Raw genomic sequence first — 19,446 nt, 5'->3', positions numbered from 1 at the left:
GTGTGTGCCCATCGTGCAACAGCACCACGGTTGTTATGGGGTAACTAACCACATTCTGATTGGACTTGAGGTCCACTCCACAGGAAGGAATTCACACCTGGTACTGTAAACCTGGTCAAAAACCTGTGGCTGTGAGATCATAGGTCCAACTGGAGAAGCTATGCTATTGTTTTGCTAAATGGACACAATAAGCTTGTCTTTAAACACTTGTCTAACCCAGTGAATAACACGCCACCAACTCTGAACAGAAAGGGTGATGCTTTCTGCAGACTGTGACTGTGAGTGACTGTGCTAAAGGCTCCCCCACCATGGGGTATTCCCACCATCACCTCCTATGCTTGGGGAGAATGAAAGGAATGAAGAGCTGGAAAGGCTGGAGGCTGTGGAACGATGTCCACCAGGAATGGCATCACTGATGCTCTTGAATCACAGAGGTTGTGATCTGCGAGATCTGCACAACACTGGGTCATCAGTACTCTTGCATGGAGCGGGAGGAAGGCCCCAGCCCTCTCTGAGACCTCTACCCAGTTAACAGTAGGCAGGGGGAGAGCATCATGAGACCCTACAGCTATCTGCAGTTAATGGTTGCTGAGGGGAAAAGGGAGAGAGATTTTCTTTAGTGGTGTTACAGAACCAGTACAAAGATGCCCATGTTCCTGTACATACCCACACTCCCAAAAGGAGCCCTAGTTAAAGCCCTAGTTAATGAATAAAGAACTGCTCTGAGCCTATGGCAGGGACAGAACAGAATTAGGCAGGAAAAGCTAGGCTGTATGCTGGGAGAAAGAAGGGCAGAGTCAGGGAGAAGTCATGGAGCCGCTGGAGACTGATGCTGGGAACTTTACCGGATAAGCCACAGCCACGTGGCGATATACAGATTAATAGAAATGGGTTAAATTAATATAAAAGTTATCCAATAAGAAGCTAGAGCCAAGCAGTGATTTAATTAATACAGTTTCTGTGTGATTATTTTGGGGCTGAGCAGCCAGGAACAAAACAAGAGGCCTCCTTACAACAACCCAGTATTATGTGCAATTAATAAATGTGTGGTGATTTGAATAAAAATGGCCCCCATAGGCTCATAGAGAAAGGCACATTAAGAATTGTGGTCTTGTTGGAGGAGGTTTGGTGTTGGAGAAGGTGTGTATGACCTTGTTGGAGTAAGTGAACTTATTGGAGAAAGTGTGTCACTGATCCTACTGCCTGACAATCTGGACATATAACCATCAGCTACCGCTCTAGCACCATGTCTGTCTGCATGCTGCTGCACTTCCATGATGACAACAGAATTAAGTCTCTGAACCCATAAGTCATGCCCAATTAAATGTTTTCCTTTATAAGAGTTGCTGTAGCCAGAAGAGAGTGGCACTTGCCTCTAATCCCAGCACTTGGGAGGCAGAGGCAGACAGATCTCAGTGAGTTCGAGGCTAGCCTGGTCTACTAAGCGAGTTCCAGGACAGCCAGTACTGTTAAACAGAGAAACCCGGCCTCGGAAAAACAACAACAACAAAAAAGAGTTGCTGTGGTCATGGTGTCTCTTCACAGCAATAGAAACCCTAAGACATATGCTAACACAAATGAACCATAACTAAATAATAAATAACACTTAACACTGGTACAAGCCACTATGCTGAATGCTTACTGGATAACGTGCTATGATAAGGTTTAGCAAGAAGCAACTTGATCTTCTAGATAATGTACGGCTGGAAGAAGCTATCTATTCAACAAAAATGCTCATGAAACACAGCGAGACAAGAACCATTTAGTAAGTTATTATACTGTGCCAATTATTATGTTTTGCCATGTGTAGAAAAATCATTACAGTCAACAGATATGTTAGATTGCTTCCAGGGTTTCCAGATGCTAAGACACAATGACATGTATGTCTCTTACACAAAACATCTGTGTTTGCATGTCCTACAGATATTCTCCTGTGCATGCTGCCTCCATCTTACTAATGCTGTCTGATACAGTGGAGAGGCCATGCACAGAGTTGTTACAGTGGATGGCTTAGAGAACAATGACAACAAAAACCATTGGCACATGTTCAGGACAGACACAACTGCTCTTTTTCTGCAAAGTTTTGATTGACAGCTGAATGAATCCATGGATGAGGGACGCCTCAAACATAGAGGGCTGATTGTACTCATTCATGTACTAGATTCCAATTGTAAACCAGGTAATTTCCCTCCTTAAGTAGCATAATCTACAACAAGCATTACAAAGACTCTAAAGATTTTCTAAAATGTTAGAAAATATTTGATAGACTTACTCTGCTGTCTTTCTTTCCAACAGTTATTTCGAATATTCGTCACATAATCTTCCTCCACGCTCTTTTCTACCTTTTGTAATAGTGCTCCTTTGTATTCGCTTTTAAAGTCCTTACTGACGTAATAAACAACACCCAAGTTTTCTGTCTGCATTTTAATAGTTTGTCCTGATCCACTGCAAAAAGAGATATAGGATCATTCTTCATTTAATTGAAACTATATCCTAATATTTAAATCAAGAAATAAAAATAAAAGCAATTTAAAGTTAACATCAGTACTGGTTACATTAATTTTTTTAAAATATTTATTTATTATGTATACAATATTCTGTCTGTGTGTATGCCTGCAGGCCAGAAGAGGGCACCAGACCTCATTGTAGATGGTTGTGAGCCACCATGTGGTTGCTGGGAATTGAACTCAGGACCTTTGGAAGAGCAGGCAATGCTCTTACCCTCTGAGCCATCTCTCCAGCCCTTGGTTACATTCTTGAAAACTGGTCCAAACCACTTTGCACAGAGTACGCACTTTTTGGTTAAGATTCCTTTGTCTTCCCATCACTTATGTCATTTCCCACTTAACGACACAAGTCCAAGACCAATTTTTTCCTTTCCCTTTCTGTCTCTCACGTCAATGTATTAACTACTACATCAAGTTCAAATCCAAACACAGCACTCTTGTCCTGATCCAAGTGGGGCAAGTGTACAACAGCAGCAATCATAAAAATGTATCACTATTTTTAGAATTAGAGATTTTCTTGTAAAAGAGTTGGCACTTAAAAACATCAAAGAACCCTTCAAGGGGAGAAATAAAACAGCAACAATTAAATGTAAAATTTCACTTAGCTACTTACGATCTGGGATATAAGGAATAAGGAGGATTGGAGACCATCAACTGGCTTAACAAGGACACTAGGATCAGCACAATAATGGGCATCAGCTGGATGAACACAGAGAACCCTCCCTATAAAGAGAGCAGAGAACAACAGTGCAATGACTGCCAGCAATCCAGTGGTTGCCGTACATTCTGACAGGTACGAAGGACATCTGTGGCCATCTAGGGTAGTGCTTTCAAACTTGCTGAATAATCTCAACTTCCTGTTATAATCCCTAAAATACAAACTCCCCAGGGTTGAAAACTAATCCGACCTCCTTTGAGAGATAAGGAAGCCTCCTCCTGCCATGCACACCGAGTCACCCGGGTTTGTGGGAGCAGGGCTCAGGCCCCTTCCTGTCTCATCCAGTGGCCTTTCCGTGCAGCTTTCTACACGAGGAGTTTCATTAACACAGGCAATCAGGTATGCCTGCCTTAGAACAGGGTTTCAGCATCATTTCTAAATCTTTCCAGATCAAAAGAAAGAAGCCACTTCAGAACGTACAAAATACAGATATACCTTTATCAGAACTATGCAATACCAAATCAAAAGACCCACACTGCCACCACCCTACCTTGAACTCTACTCCTGTGTCTCAATTATTCTCATAGGACGTCTGAGTCTCCTTTGAACACTTGCTAAGAGAAAACTCATTATTTCCTAAAACAACTTGCCCTATTTTTAGTCAATTCTAATTGCTTTCCTGAACTAGAATTTGTCATTTTGAGATTTATAATCACATTATAAACATACATCTGCTCTTTCTTCTTCTCTTTCGTGGCCACTGTGTCGGTGTTGATGTTGGTGGCTGTAAGCAGCCCGGCCATTTGAAAATGAATGTACACTACCTAGAAAATTAAAGATGAGGTTAAATTAGTGAATCCCATTTGCCTTGATGCGACAAAAAAAGGCACATGCCATCATGCCAACCTTTCTGTAACTAAATTACTGGATGTTTATTTTCAACAATGAATGTTTACTGTCTGATCTTGCCTCCACCTTCCATCAGATATGAGTTACCATACCCAGCTTTCTAAATCTCTGTGTGACAATGTGGGTGAGAGCTCCTTAACAATGCTCCACACGTGACGGGCCACCATTGGTGGTGTTTGTTCCTTCAAACCTTAGGTCTTTATTCTGAAAATTCTGATTTCTGCACTTAACTTATCACATACATCTAGAAATTCAGAAAGAGCATTACAATTAATGTTTTTAAAATGCTAATATATCAAAGTATAAGGGGATCACAGATGGACATATTTAGTTGTTTTCAAATGGAGTAAAGGGCCAGAAATGGCTACTATTGACAAAGTAAACCACGTTATAACTAACAGAGAGCGTCAAATTAACTATTAAGAAAAAAGTTTTGTTTCCAAGATTTCTGACTTTTGCCAACTTATTTTAAGTCAAAATTCCTAGTTTTAGTAACTTTCCTTGGAGGTAATAGACTCCAATTTGTCAAAACACAGGTTAGAGTTTTGATCATTCACTTCAATTTTTACAACTCGGGGATGCTTTGCAAAAATGTCCCATCAATGACAACTCTCTTTCTCTATGATACTAAGACAGACTCTCAGGTCAGATTCTCATTTTGAATGGGACATTTTACTCAGCACCTTACATCAATGTCATAATCAAGCCTAGAGCATAAAAAAATATTCTTAGATTCATTTCCACATGAACAGTTCACAGTAAATGAAAATAAGAGTTTACACTGTTTATGCCAGCACTGTTAGATCTTCTCATATAGTGGGAAATGATACTTCCTGTCAGCCTTGTTTAAGTGGTTGTTCCTACTCTACCACAATAAAAAGGCATCTAGAAAGTTTATGTATCAATCAGACTGTTTACTACTTCAATGAAAATACAGAAGAGGACCTTTATATACATTGGCATTAAGAGTCTAGGGACTAATGCCAATCACTCTACCTGGGTACCAGATGCTTCCCCTGTTGTAACCTCTATGACACATAACCTCTGGCCTACCCTTTTTTTCTTCAGCTTCCTCTAAGACAAGTCATCTACATCCTTCAACCCTTTTAATTAAAGACAGGCCCAGTAACCATGGTAACCCTTGATGTTTCCCTCCTTTGGTGGAAAGCGTGTGGGAAACACAGGCAAGATCCTCGTGCTCCAGTCAGTAACTCCACCACTTGGGAAACTGGGGCAGGAGGGCGGCTGTAAGTTAGAGATTAGCCCAGGTTACACAGTGAGCTCCAGACTAGAGTGAAACTCTGTCTTAAAACAGAACGAAGCCCAGATGAGAACACTGGAAATCTTTACGAAGTCTAGCTGAGGAAACAAAATAAGTTCAGAGTACCTGAAGGAAATCCACCTCCAAAAAAGATATTGAACAGGTCCTCCGGAGTTATGTCGGCTTCACAGCCTCGGTGGAAATTGAACCTGCCGTTGTTTTGGTGATTACAAGCTTGGTCTTCGCTGCCCGTGAGGTCATACTGTTTTCGTTTCTCTGGATTGCTTAAAACCGCATAAGCATTTCCAATCTCTAAAAAAGCAACAAGCAGCAGCATTGGAAAGTAACATCTTCAGTCTACAAATTGTCTCATATAAAGAAGCATCAACTCAAATATTACTTGAAACCAACTAAGAAAAATTACAAAATGGTAACATTTTCTTTTTAATATTATATGTATATTTTTGCAATATCATGCTATCTCCATATAGCTTTCTGTAAGAGTCAAACCTTCCCACTGCCTTGGAAACAAAGGAATTGCCATCTCTCCCCTGCAACATTGCACCATGGCCTCTAAAGCACAGTCCCCCACTTTGTGTTCTCACAGTGAGCCATTCAAGATTGCTCAACTACACAGCATGGATGGAGGTCACACACTTTTAATCCCAGCACTTGGGAAGCCAAGGCAGGAGGATTTAAAGTTCAAGGCCACCCTGACAAACAAGACTACTCCCAACAATCACGGTGGTATCCAGCAAGTATTGAGAACCCTACCATTTCTGCCCTTCGCTGGTTAATAATTTCTCCTTCGCAATAAGATTCAAAGCTTACTTGGTGAGTGAGTTGTCTGAGGTCAAATGCTCAGCATAATATGAACACATATCCAATACATAACCCAAGACATTTCTGCTGGAAATCTTTTTCTTTTTGCACACTACCACCTATTTTATTTCTAAACAACTTGTTTTCCTTAAGAAAGAAAACCCCACATGAGAGTAGGGACTGTCTATGCCCGTGTTGCAGTGCTTAAGGGTCCAGCGCAAAGTCTTATGTGTTGTTGCTGTTTGTTTTGGTTTTGTAGTTGGGTCTCACTCCATGGCCCAGGCTAGCCTTGAATTATTCAACCATTTAGTGCATGTGCAAAATTCGGGGATGCCTGCAGCTCCTAGTTATTTAGAGAATTAAATACAAATTTTATTTTGGTGTTCAAAATTTTTTCTTCAAATGTTTTATTTTGTGATAAATATAGATGCGTGCACACTTTTAAAATACACAATAGATATCCTCTACACCTTTTTCCTAATTTCTCCTAGTGATATCTTATCAATTATAGCAAAATATCATAAATGGAGTACTAAGTACTTATTATGTCAATAGAACATTCTTTCAAGTACTCTAATTCCTCACTTTGTATGTGTGCAGGTGTGTGCTGTGGATGCGTAGGCCATGGCTACAACCTGATGATCAAGTCAGTTTTTTCTGACCACCTTTCTGTGGTTCTGGGAGTGGAACTCAGGTTACTGGGTTTGCATGGCGAGCACTTTTATACTAGCTGAACCATCTCACTGGCACTAAGGGGTCCTTTTATATAACTGGATTCAATCCCTGCTCCATCCTGCAGCTCCTCAATCCCTGACAACTAATGAACTACTAGTCAGTTCTCTATTTTTACCATTTCTAGAATGTTGAAGACCCAAAGTTGGGGATGTATACCTACAATGTCAGCATGTGAGAAGCAGAGACAGAGGACCCTGAGTTCAAAGTCAACCTGGGTTACATATTGAGACTCTCTCTCTCTCTCTCTCTCTCTCTCTCTCACTTTCTCTCTCTCTCTCTCTCACACACACACACACATAAATATATGTATATATATATATGTTGTATAAATAACACAGTATAAAAATAGGATTACTTCATATTCATACAAATGAAACTCTTTGGAACTGACTCATTTCAATGAGCACAGTATCCAGACAGACCCAGCTAGTCGCATGGCAGGAGGGTGTTTGTTTTTATTACTACATAGTACTCTATGGTAAGGATACAGCACTGTTGGGTTAACTGCTCATCCTCTCCATGACAGCTGGGCTCTTTTCTAGTTTGGGGCTATTATAATAAAGCTGCTATATGCCTTTACCCCAGGTTTATGTATAAATGAAAATGTTCATTTCTCTGGGATAACTGCCAGGAGTGCATTGCTCAATTGCACAGTAGCTCTGAATTAGTTTTTTGATCAACTTCCAAAGCTGTTCTGCAAAATGATTCTCATTTTACTTCTCTTCAACAATACATGAATAATCCATCCCATGCACCCAGAGCCTTTAAAAGGAGCTGGTACACTTTTCTATGTCAGTCATTATGATAGGTGCACAGCACTATCTAATATCTTGGTTTCACTCTGCATTTCTCTAGTGGCTAATGATGCTGAAGTCTTTTTATGGGCTCCTTTGCCATGGGCAAATTATCTCCATGTCTTTTCTTGTGTGTGTGTGTGTGCGTGTATGTGTGTGTGTTTGGTGTTGTGTGACATGTGCATGCATGTTCATGTATGAATGTATCTGTGCATATGCAAACATCTGTGTTAGCATTTGTATAAAGGCTAGAGAATAACCTCTGGGCGTTGCTTCCTCGGCTACAACCTATCTTAGATTCTGAGATAGGTTCATTGACTTGAGCTTCCAAGTAAGCTGGACTCAATGCCAGCGAGCCCCAGGGATCCCGTAGGGATGCTGAGTGTGTGCTGCCAGCCATGCTTTTTCTTACCATGGGTTCCTGGGATCTAACCCAGGGCACTTTATTGAGTCACCTCCTCAGCCCCTTAACGGTGTTTATGTCAGAGACAACAGAGGGAATCCAAGCCACTAGAATAATTTGTAAAACATATTTAGGTACGTTTTAAAAGTCATAGTGAATATTTTTCTCTGCTTTAGTAAATTAGACAAACTTCGTGGAAAGACAAAACAGCCACATTTAATTTGCCGTCCTTGGAAGAATTTGTCTGCCTTGCAAAAACACAAATGTAGTGTTTAACTTACGTTCCTAATATAATCATGTTTATTTTTCTATTCATGAAGAAAATAACATGCAAATGATTTCCACTTTCTATAAAATGTTTCAGTGTGATCAAACTTGACTTTAGTTTTCACATAAAAGTGGTATGGGAGGTCCTTCTGTCTATGTGTTGCTTTTATTGGTTAATGAATAAAGAAACTGCTTTGGACCTATAGCAAGGTAGAAATTAGGTAGGCAGGGAAAGCTAAATGGAATGCTGGGAGAAAGGAGGTGGAGTCAGAGACAGAAGCCAAACCATGGAGCTGCCAGAGTCAGACATGCCGAACTTTTCACGGCTACATGGCAATATACAGATTAATAGAAATGTGTCAAATTAATATAAGAGTTAGTCAATAAGAAGCTAGAGCTAATGAGCCAAGCAATGATTTAATTAAATAAATAAATAAATAAATAAATAAAATTTTAAAAAATTAACTCAGATATATATACACATACAGTGTTCTGCAGGTCAGAAGAGGGCACCAAATCTTATTACAGATGTTGTAAGCCACCATGTGGTTGTTGGGAATTGAACTCAGAACCTCTGGAAGAACAGTCAGTGCTCTTAACTGCTGAGCCATCTCTCCAGTCCAAATAAATATATATTTTTTAAAAAAGAAGATAATACCAAAACACTTCCTCTGCTTAGGGAGAAACAGCTTCATATCCAAATGGAAGACTGGCTAAGAATGCAATCAGACATTTAGGAAGTGCATTATGAATGAAGCCTGCCATGTCTGTCTGACAGAACAGGCTACAAGACAGTGAACTACATTTGCTTATTGAAAATGTGTGGGCTACAGCTTGAACTGTCTGTCCAGTTTCTACTGGGTGAAAATTGGCTCCTGAACGCCCAATTCTGATCCCTTTGGAACTAGTAAATTAACATTCTTATATATAGATGACCACCCTTATACTGGCTGTGTGAGCCTCTTCCTAGAGATCATCATCTCCTACCATGCTGATCAATAAGTATTATTCCTCCTTTACAAAGTAGAGCATTAAGCCATGAATATGTAACACACAACCTTTTTTAAAACTATCTTTTTTGGTTTGTTTGCTTTTATTTTTTTTTCAAGACAGGGTTTCTCTGTAGTTTTGGAGCCTGCCCTAGAACTAGCTCTTGTAGACCAGGCTGGCCTCTAACTCACAGAGATCCGTCTGCCTCTGCCTCTGCCTCTGCCTCTGCCTCTGCCTCTGCCTCCTGAGTACTGGGAATAAAGGCATGCACTACCATGGCTCAACTGAAAACCCCACTGAGTGTGACCCCATTGATTGTATGGCTGGCTTTGTCTGGGATACTTGTGCTATTTGCTGCTTCAAAAAAGACAACAGCAACTATTGCAATACAAGCATCTATATTCTTAGTATTTTTATAAGGCCCGTAACGCTCACATGACCTTAATGTACAAGTGGGAGAAACCAGGTGAGCATTCTTTGGGGGTTTTGAGAGAGAGAGAGAGAGAGAGAGAGAGAGAGAGAGAGAGAGAGAGAGAGAGAGTTACTGAAAAACAAACACCTTTGTACACACTAGGCATTCTACAGACAGTCTAACGATCTTCTGTTTTAAAGTCACTTTTACTTTATGAGTATAAGTGTTTTGCATGCATGTAACTGTACCTTGTGCCTCGAGAGGTCAGAAGAGGGCATCAGGTATCATAAGCCATCATAAGGGCTATGAACCATCATATAGGTTCTAGGACTTAAACCTGGATGTTGTGGAAGAATAGATGGTTGTGAGCCATTGTGTGGTTGGTGGTGGTTCCTGGGAATTGAACTCAGGACCTCTGGAAGAACAGTCAGTGCTCTTAACCTCTGAGCCATCTCTCTAGCTCCCTATTTTTGTTTTTTTGAGACAGGGTTTCACTATGTAGTCTTGGCTGTCCTGGAACTCACTCGGTAGACCAGACTGGCCTTGAACTCACAGAGATCTGCCCGCCACTACCTCTACCTCTTGAGTGCTGAATAAAGGTGTGTGCTACCACTGCCTGGCTTGTTCATTATTTTTGAGTTTCTCACACAGCTGAGATTGACCTTGAACTCACTAGTAGCCAAGGAGACCTTGAATTCTTGTTCCCACTTGTACCTTGCCCAGATTACAGGTATTCACAACCACACTTGGTGCCAAGCCTAATATTCTTTTTTTCTTTTTTTGGTTTTTCGAGACAGGGTTTCTCTGTGGTTTTTGGACCCTGTCCTGGAACTGGCTCTTGTAAGACCAGGCTGGTCTCGAACTCACAGAGATCCGCCTGCCTCTGCCTCCCAAGTACTGGGATTAAAGGCGTGCGCCACCACCGCCAGGCAAGGCCTAATATTCTTTTTTTTTTTTTTTTAATTTTTTTTTTTTGGTTTTTCGAGACAGGGTTTCTCTGTGGTTTTGGAGCCTGTCCTGGAACTAGCTCTTGTAGACCAGGCTGGTCTCGAACTCACAGAGATCCGCCTGCCTCTGCCTCCCGAGTGCTGGGATTAAAGGCGTGCGCCACCACTGCCTGGCTTCCTAATATTCTTAACATTACCAAGAATTACTACTGTTTACTTTTATGTGCATGAGTATTTTGCCTGGATGCTTGTACCACATGGGTGCAGTGCCTGTGGGGACCATAAGAGGGCGTCAGATCCCCTAGAACTGGGTTACAGATAGTCCTTTAACCTGGGTCTTCTGGAAGAGCATCCTGTGCTTTTAACAACAGCACCACCTCTCCAGGCCAGGAAGAATATTGACAGTACCAGGCAATCACAGACATCACACAAATATTTCTAAGCATTTTGAAACAAAAGATTTGCTTCCATTTTATTAAATTTGTCCTGACATTTTGATGCACATAAAGGATCCATTCTGAGCACTGACACTCCCCAGCATCTGCTCTGTGCCTCCTCTAGAAAGCCTACACTATTTCTTGTGTGTAACCCACTGAGTCTAACCTGGGCCACCTGTGTGACCATGGGGTTGGAACTTGCCACCAGAGCCTGGTGGGCTTATGAGACAACAGGAAAAGGTTTAAATTAAACCGTTTTAACTCATAATGTTGAACTGTTAAATTTTTTTCTATAACTTCTTTTTAACTTTTTATTTATTTGTATGTGTGTGTGTCCCTTGCACTTGTTCACACACATACACACATGTGTATGGGTCATAGGCTGACCTGTAGGAATCAGTTCACTTTGAGTCCCAGACTCAAACTCAGGACGCCAGGCTTGGTGGCAAGCACCTTTAGCTGCTGAGCCATCTCGCTGGCTCCAGGTTTCCTATACTCCAAATACGCCACTGTGAACTTCAGGAAATGCCACTTTGCTTTTCCACAAGCACAGCTTTGGCAGGGCTTTCACTGGAATATATTATTAATTCCCAAATGTATTTTCCTTGGCAACTTCCTTCAACAAATAAGACTGTTCTGTAAACAATATCCTCCTTCCTTCCTACCCACCTCTCTCTCAAGCCAGAAGAAAACAAAAACAATTATCTAGTATAGAGCCCTGCTGGCCTAGAACTTGCTATGTAGACCAGGCTGGCCTCAAACTTGTGATCCTCCTGCCTCTGCCTCCTGAAAGCTGGGGTTATAGGTATGCTCCACAATGCTTAGACTGTAAACCATTTTAACGGTATTATTTTGAAGGACCAATCAAGTCTTCTTTTTTGAAACATTTAAAACAAAAGTACCTCCTTTGCTCCACTCTAGACCCCAGTGTGCTACTGAAAACGCCAAACACTGGCTCTATGGGTATCAAATTCACAAGAGTCAACATCACAAAATTACATTTCACGAGTATAATACATTAATTGTTACAATGAAACTGTAACAAAACATGAAATCATTGCTATTGATCTTTTACTTAATAATAAGCCCAAAGCACAGGAGTCAGTCCTGCTGCCAGCAACTCTATCTTTCAGAGAGAAGCCAGAGAATGCTTCCCTGGACAGGAGAAGTTAAAGGAACCATGTGCAATCATGGGGAGGGGAGAGTAATGAGGACAAGAGATAGTCATGTCTCTCATTACAACACACAAAAGAGGAAATTCTGGAGATTTTTTTTAAATCTTATTTATTTATTATGTATACAACATTCTGCTTCAATGTATGCCCGCACACCAGAGGAGGGCGCCAGATCTCATTACAGATGGTTGTGAGCCACCATGTGGTTGCTGGGAATTGAACTCAGGACCTCTGGAGGAGCAGCCAGTGCTCTTAACCTCTGAGCCGTCTCTCCAGCCCAAAAGAGGAAATTCTAAAGTCAGTTACATAATATTTGTGCTTATTTAGTATAATACTAAACTCACTAAAACTTAAAAGTAAAATAGAAAACACAGACAGGAGATAAGAAATCAATGTTGAAGAAGCAAAAGGAATCCTATCACTAGAAAGGCACACAGAAGGGAGAACTGTGCTGAGCCTGGCGGTCCATGCCTGGCACCTCAGCACTCAGGGGCAAAGCCCGAAGACTGTTAATACCAGGCCAGCCTGAGTTGCACAGCAAGACCCGGGCTCATAAATCCCAGGGATAGAGATGCAGCTCCGCAGCTGAGTGCATGCCTAACACAATCAAGGCCCTGGGTTTGAACTCGAGCATCATCAAACCTGACCAGGTGTCATAGAGAGATAGAAACATGACCAACATCCCTAGAATAGACTATCTAGGAAACCATCATTCTAGACCGTGCCCAGGAAAAATGCATTAAAAGTGTCCCTTTCAGTTGACTTGGAGCCAGATGTCAATGCTGGAAGGGAATGCAAACCATCAATCCCCAAACAAACCTAGAAGACACTCATGCTACCTAGGAAAGTGACTTAGGATTGCTCGGCTGAGTAACGGAGGCCAGTTTCAAAGGCATTTCAACAGTTCTTAAGCTGGTTTCTAGATACACCAGAAGAAAGCAAAATCTCACATTCTGAAACACCGTAAAGTGCATTCTAAAAAAAGACCTTATTGAAGTTTTATAAGTTACTTTACTTTTAAAAGCATCCGTGGCTCCAGGGGCGTGGTTTTTGTCAGGATGAAACTTCAAAGCAAGCTTCCTATAAGCTTTTTTCAAATCTTCATCACCAGCATCTTTTGTAACTCCCAGAACTTCATAATAATTTTTACATTTGTTTATGCTGTGGACAAGAAAGGGTATGATATGAATTTCAAGCAAGAGCACAATGCTACTCTCTATCAGAATGGGATGAGAGATATCTGTGGCTGTAATGACCTATCCAGGCTGTTTGTGCCACTCTCTTTGGTATACAGACAATTCCTCCACCCCTGAGAATGTTCACATCACAGTTTATCAAAGCTACAGGGAAGAACAGGCCATGGTGAGCACAGATGAAGGGTACTGACTACAGCTAGTGAGGAAGAAATTCCTCAAAATGTGTCACAACTAAGGAGTAAATATGGAGAGAGCATTAGTGCACAGCGCAGACCTAGGGAGCACATGAGCAGGGCGACTGTCTACACAGGAACCGCAGTGCTCTCCCAGCCGAAGCCAGCACAAGCTAGCTCCACACCATGGCTACTAAGAATTTACCTGAGTTACTCTGAAAAACACAGGGATCCTATATTAATAAAACAGTCAAAAGTAGTAATGGGGATTAAAGAATACTTGTTACATCCAATTTCCATCAGTCCATTCCCAGTGATCATCTAATACATTTCGTTCTTCAGTTCTCTCCAAGGTTTACATACTGAAGTTAGGAGTGTCGAAAATATATCAGGAATAACAGAGAAATACTGAAGGGATTAGAGAACACTGAGAACTCTAGAATGACAACATCCTACAACCAAACTACCTGATATCCAAAGAGCCAAGGCAGGTGGGTGTAAGGGCTGGCAGTGGAGCTCGGTGCCAGGGAGCACACAGCATGCATGGATGAAATGCTGGGCTGGTTTTTTAGCAGATGCGCATTTCTTTGTACAATATTTTGTAACTTTATTGTGTTCCATATTCTGTCTTGAGAGCATGACAACCAGTAAACTAACTGGGAGCACTGGTAATTAGGGGCAAAACTGGGAAAAGATGTGGGAGAAAAGGGAAAAACCTCACACATCAATTCACAAAGAGCTGAGGCAGGTTTTACCATCACAGTGCTTGGTACCTCAACAGCCATCTTAACTCCCCTTTATAATGGAAACATCCACGAGGCACTGTGTCCATGGAGAGGAGACAGGAGAAGGGTACAATGATAGAAATTACACAGTGCTATTGGACCAAGGACAGCAGCCACTGTGGCACAGAGCTGGTCTCAGTCTAGGAGACTCCGGACATGTGCGGTGGCAAGCTCATTGGAGCCTACAGGATTGTAAGTCCCAGAAGCCTGATACTGAACTTCACAGTGTGGGAGGGACTTCGGTTTTTTTTTCAATCTGATTTTGACTGTGCCCTGATTCTTTCTCGTGGAGTAAGGAAAGTATTGAACTTATTTTTTTATTTTACAGGAGCCCAAGGTTGACAGAATTTGAGCTTTTATAGACACTTTGGTATTTTAGAGAGACTTTGAATATTTTATTTTTTGAGACAGGATCTCTCGGTGTAGACCAGGCTGGCCTCAAACTTACAGAGATCTGCCTGCCTCTGCCACCTGAGTACTAAGATTAAAGACATTTGCCACTATGCTGGGCTGATTTTGGATATTTTAGAGACTGAATTTTTTAAGGTTTGAACATTTGAAGATTTTGAGACACTTAAAGTTTGTATATGCTTTATATTGTGATATTGACAGTAATGCTATCTTGGTGACAATAAGAAGCGTTACAGCTGAAGTGATGTGTTTGTGCATCAAGCTGACAAAGGGCCAACTGTCCTGGATAGTTTTATGACAACCAGACATAATCTAGGGTCATTTTAGAAGATGAACCTCACCTGAGAGAACGTCCCCACCAGACTGGCCTGTGGGCAAGCCTGTGGTACGCTTTCTTGATTGATGACTGATGGGAAAGACTAATGTTGGGTCATTAGGGAATGGTGCTACTTAACAGGGATTAGGAGGTGTGGCCTTGCTGGAGTGGGTGTGGCCTTGTTGGAGGAAGTGTATCTATCACTAGGGGTGGACTTTGGGTTTCAGATGCTCAAGCCAGGTCAATGTCTTGCTTTTCCTGCTGCCTTTAGATCGGGATGTAGAACTCTTAGCTTCTTCTCCAGCACCATGCCTGCCTGTGTGCTGCCATGCTTCCCACTGTGAAGATCATGAACGAAACCTCTGAAACCATGTCAGCCCGAATTAAATGCTTTCTTTTATAAGAGGAGTTGTGGTCATGGTGTCTCTTCACAGCAACAGAACAGTGACTAAGAGACCCTACTTTCTCACATCACAGCCTTTCCATCAAGCTGTGGGTCATTTTTCTTGTTATTGCGACCAAATGCCTGACTATGGCAACTTAGAAAGCATCGGGTTTATTCTGACTCGCACTGGTAGGGAAGTTCGCCACAGCAGGGAAGATGTGGTGCACACTAAAGCGCACAGGGCAATGAGTGCTTGCTAAGCTCAACCTTCTCCTTTGTATGCAGTCTGGCCCATGGAAGGGCACTGCCCATCCAGAGAGGATCTGCCCACCCCAATTAACCTACCCTAGAAAATCCCTCCCAGGTGTGCCCAGATGCAGCTGTCTCCAGGGTGAGTCTAGGTCCTGTCACGCTGCTAGTTAAAATAAGTATTTGCTGTGTGTTTAGTTTGTTCTTTTCTGAAAGATCCAAACTTTCTGCATCCTTAACAATAAAACAAACCTTTAAAAAGAAATTTCAGAGGACATAGTTCATTTATACACATATGCATTCTCCCCTGTGCTGTCTTAGAACTCTGCCAGCAAGAAGACTACAAGTAGATACATACCATCCACTTCCTAACCCTGGGCCAGAAACAAACCCAAGTCAATCTTCTTCTCAACAACTTGGGAAGCAAATATTGTATAACAGAGGCCCGCAGCACCTGTCTGGTCCACTGTCTATACCTTCTTTTGCTGGACTGGAAATATAACGGCAGAAGTGAAAGTCATTTTTCAACTTCCTCTCTCTCTTTAAATGTGTTACAGATGTTCATTTCGATAGATCCCAGTGACTGGGGATGTAGTTGGTACGGTAGGTGCCTGACGTGCATGAAGCCCTGGGTCCAGTCTCCATACTGGGTGGGTAGCAAACAACTATGACCCCAGCATTCAGGAGGTAGAGGCAGATCAGAAAATCAAGGTCATCTTCAGCTGGAAAGAGTTCTAGACCATCCTGAGCTTTGTGAGACTTTGTCTCAAATGAATACATAGGCTTTAGATTTAACTGGTGTTTAGGGAAACACTTCCGAGTTAAGGCATCATCCTTCTGATATGTCTAACAACTGTAATTTATCTTCCTCTAACTTAAAGAACTGAAGTTTAACAAGACCAGGCACTGCGGTCTCGCACCTGCAGCCCCAGCACAATGCTGGGGAGCTGAAGCAGAAGGAACATGAGCTCAAGATCAGTCTAGGCTACGCAGCAAGAGCTGGTCTAAAAACAAACAAACAAAAAGGGTAGAGGAAGACAAGGGGCATTGAAGCTTAAATCAAATCTGAAGGTCCAGTCTCTGTGATTCCAGTGAGAAGGATCTGTATAGGAGCAGTCGTGGACACTGATGATAACTGCCTGCTAGACTCCACACGGACCTTACATGTTTAATACAAAATGGCTTTACAATGATGTATTAAAAACTTCAAATAAAATTCATTTTCCTCAATTTTTGAAAGCCTATTTCAGCTCAGAGACAGACAGTCTCGTGGCACTGACTGCTTGCTCGCTGAGTCACACAAGTTTTCTTCAGTCTTACTGTAGCCTCGCACTTACGCAACGGGAGTGGCATGGTTGCGTGGCTTCTCCCCATTGAGCCAAACTGTTACTGAGCAACTTGTTCACATAAGCATCTTCTCTATCAAGACAGTGTGCCTTCCTGAGGAAAATCCCTTGTGTATAAATAAAACAAAACACAAAATGGCACGGTGCAGCTCTGGCCTCTCACCTGCCGCCTCGCCAGAGCCACGCGTAAATCCTGTTGCAAACATACACACTACGCAACTAGGCAACTTCCATACGAGGGGTTGACGGAAATATTCCAAATAACTTAGGGATTTCACTTAGAAGAATGCTTCATAGTTAGTCTCAGAAGGGATTTTTATATATACAATTTATATTAGATAGACATAGTTTATATTATATAGAATTTAAAAGATACAGTAGAGTTATTGGTTTAGAGAATCAATCTGTAATGCTGGAGGTGACACTTCAAAAGAGATTCATCTATCCATAAGGAACGTGATGGTAAATATGGCCGGACCCTCAGTCAAGGCTAACTCTGAACTCACTGCATTCCACCTGTAAAGAAGCCCAGCTTTTACTAGTTTCCACAAGTTCCCAGCCTCCTCAACAGCCCTCCCCACTCTCACATAACAGAAGATGACAGGCGTTCCCGCGAGTCTCCGCCTGCCCAACTCCGACAGCATGTCTGCTCCACCACTAGTGCTCGCTCATTCTTTCATTCTCAGGATGTCCCAGAGAATGAAACATCCCCTCACCTTTGGGGAAAACGAAAACAAGCACACATACACATAGGCATGCACAGAAGCACACTCACACCAATGCTGAAACAAATATACTTCCCTTATTCACTGAAGTTCCTCTCTTGGGGGCTCTCACATGTGTGTTCTCCCTCCCGATAAGGGAGAGGAACTATAGACTTAAAAAAAGCAATAACACCACATATGGAAGAACATCGTTTTCTAAAATGTGCAGCTGTAGTTTTGTTTGTTGGTGACACTTCCAAGCAAATAAGTGATTCTATTTGGGGGAAAGGGTCACAAAAATCACAAACAATTCAATTTGTAATTAGAAAATTCATGGATTAGCTGAAGAGATGTCTTAGTGGTTAAGAGTGTTTGCTACTCCTCCAGAGGACCCAGGTTCAGTTCCAAGCACCCACAACCTTCTGTAACTCCAGTTCCTGGGCGATCCAATGCTCTTTTCTGGCTTCTACAGGCACAAGGCATACATGTAATGCACATATATACATACATGTAAAACACTCATCCATATAAAATAAAAGTAAATAAATCCAAAAAGGGAGAAACAGGATTCCCGGAGCGTGCTCTCCCAGTGTAATGTAATGCCTACAGGAAAACACAATCTGTTTTAGGATACAGTTTCAAGCATACTGCTTTCTTATTGCTTGTCCCCAGAAAAAGCCAGGAGCAATCTCTCACTCACTTATTCAGTCAACTCTGACAAGGTGCGGCCTTGTGGAAGCCTTTGAAATGCTTGCCACTGCTCACACCAGTCATGTCCTCTTTCTTTTCTTTTTTCTTTTTTTTTTTTTTTGTTTTGTTTTTTTTTTCGAGACAGGGTTTCTCTGTGGCTTTGGAGCCTGTCCTGGAACTAGCTCTGTAGACCAGGCTGGTCTCGAACTCACAGAGATCCGCCTGCCTCTGCCTCCCGAGTGCTGGGATTAAAGGCGTGCGCCACCACCGCCCGGCTCATGTCCTCTTTCACGGCTGTACCCTGACTAGGGGATATGTTTTCTTCATCGTGATTTCAGACACAATGATAAAATAGAGCTTTAGTATGCACATATAGAGGGGGAAAATACGATAGAAATATTTCAATATTAGACTCAGGACATCGTGACAAGCGGCTTTCATCACTGATAAAATCTGAGTCTGAGAGTACATGTTATGTATACGCTGGATGAGGAAAGGAAGCGTCTAAAGGACAGGAGACGTGGACCCACTCGGCTGCTCTCCTGTGCTTCCTCACATCAGGTCACAATCTCCAGAGTCCATCACCTGCCAGCACCAGCTGCCCAGAAGAGTAGCATCAGAACAGTTTCCTTAGCTTCCACAGGAGCAGGGCAGGGGCGGTACACACCTTTAATCCCAGCACTTGGGAGGCAGAAGCAGGCAGATCAGGCCAGCCTGGTATTTAGAACGAGCTCCAGACAGCCAAAATAAATAAATAAATAAATAGATAAATAAGTAAATAAGTCACCAAAAACTAAAAACTTCCAATAGGAAACAAAACAATCTATTCTGAAGTATTTCGTACCTCTTAGCTTAGCCTTTTTTCAAGAAAACC

At 42.0% G+C, this 19,446-nt stretch overlaps 1 protein-coding gene across 2 annotated transcripts in view; it reads right to left on the bottom strand.

Annotated features, from left to right (window-relative positions):
• The window catches only part of Dnajb14 (DnaJ heat shock protein family (Hsp40) member B14), a 40,760-nt gene that overhangs the window by 8,500 nt on the left and 12,814 nt on the right, over positions 1-19,446 (bottom strand). For both annotated transcript variants that reach the window (XM_057793267.1, XM_057793268.1), the window contains 5 exons: positions 13,333-13,478; positions 5,462-5,647; positions 3,895-3,989; positions 3,121-3,230; positions 2,273-2,445 (listed from right to left, as the gene is read on the bottom strand). In XM_057793267.1, coding sequence (XP_057649250.1) covers positions 2,273-2,445; positions 3,121-3,230; positions 3,895-3,989; positions 5,462-5,647; positions 13,333-13,478 — 710 coding nt within the window. The remainder of the gene's footprint in view (positions 1-2,272; positions 2,446-3,120; positions 3,231-3,894; positions 3,990-5,461; positions 5,648-13,332; positions 13,479-19,446) is intronic.

This window comes from Chionomys nivalis, chromosome 18 (genome assembly GCF_950005125.1).
Source record: "Chionomys nivalis chromosome 18, mChiNiv1.1, whole genome shotgun sequence".
Taxonomy (NCBI): domain Eukaryota; kingdom Metazoa; phylum Chordata; class Mammalia; order Rodentia; family Cricetidae; genus Chionomys; species Chionomys nivalis.
The sequence above is the reverse complement of the archived record's forward strand: the minus strand, read 5'-3'. Positions and strand labels throughout refer to the sequence as shown.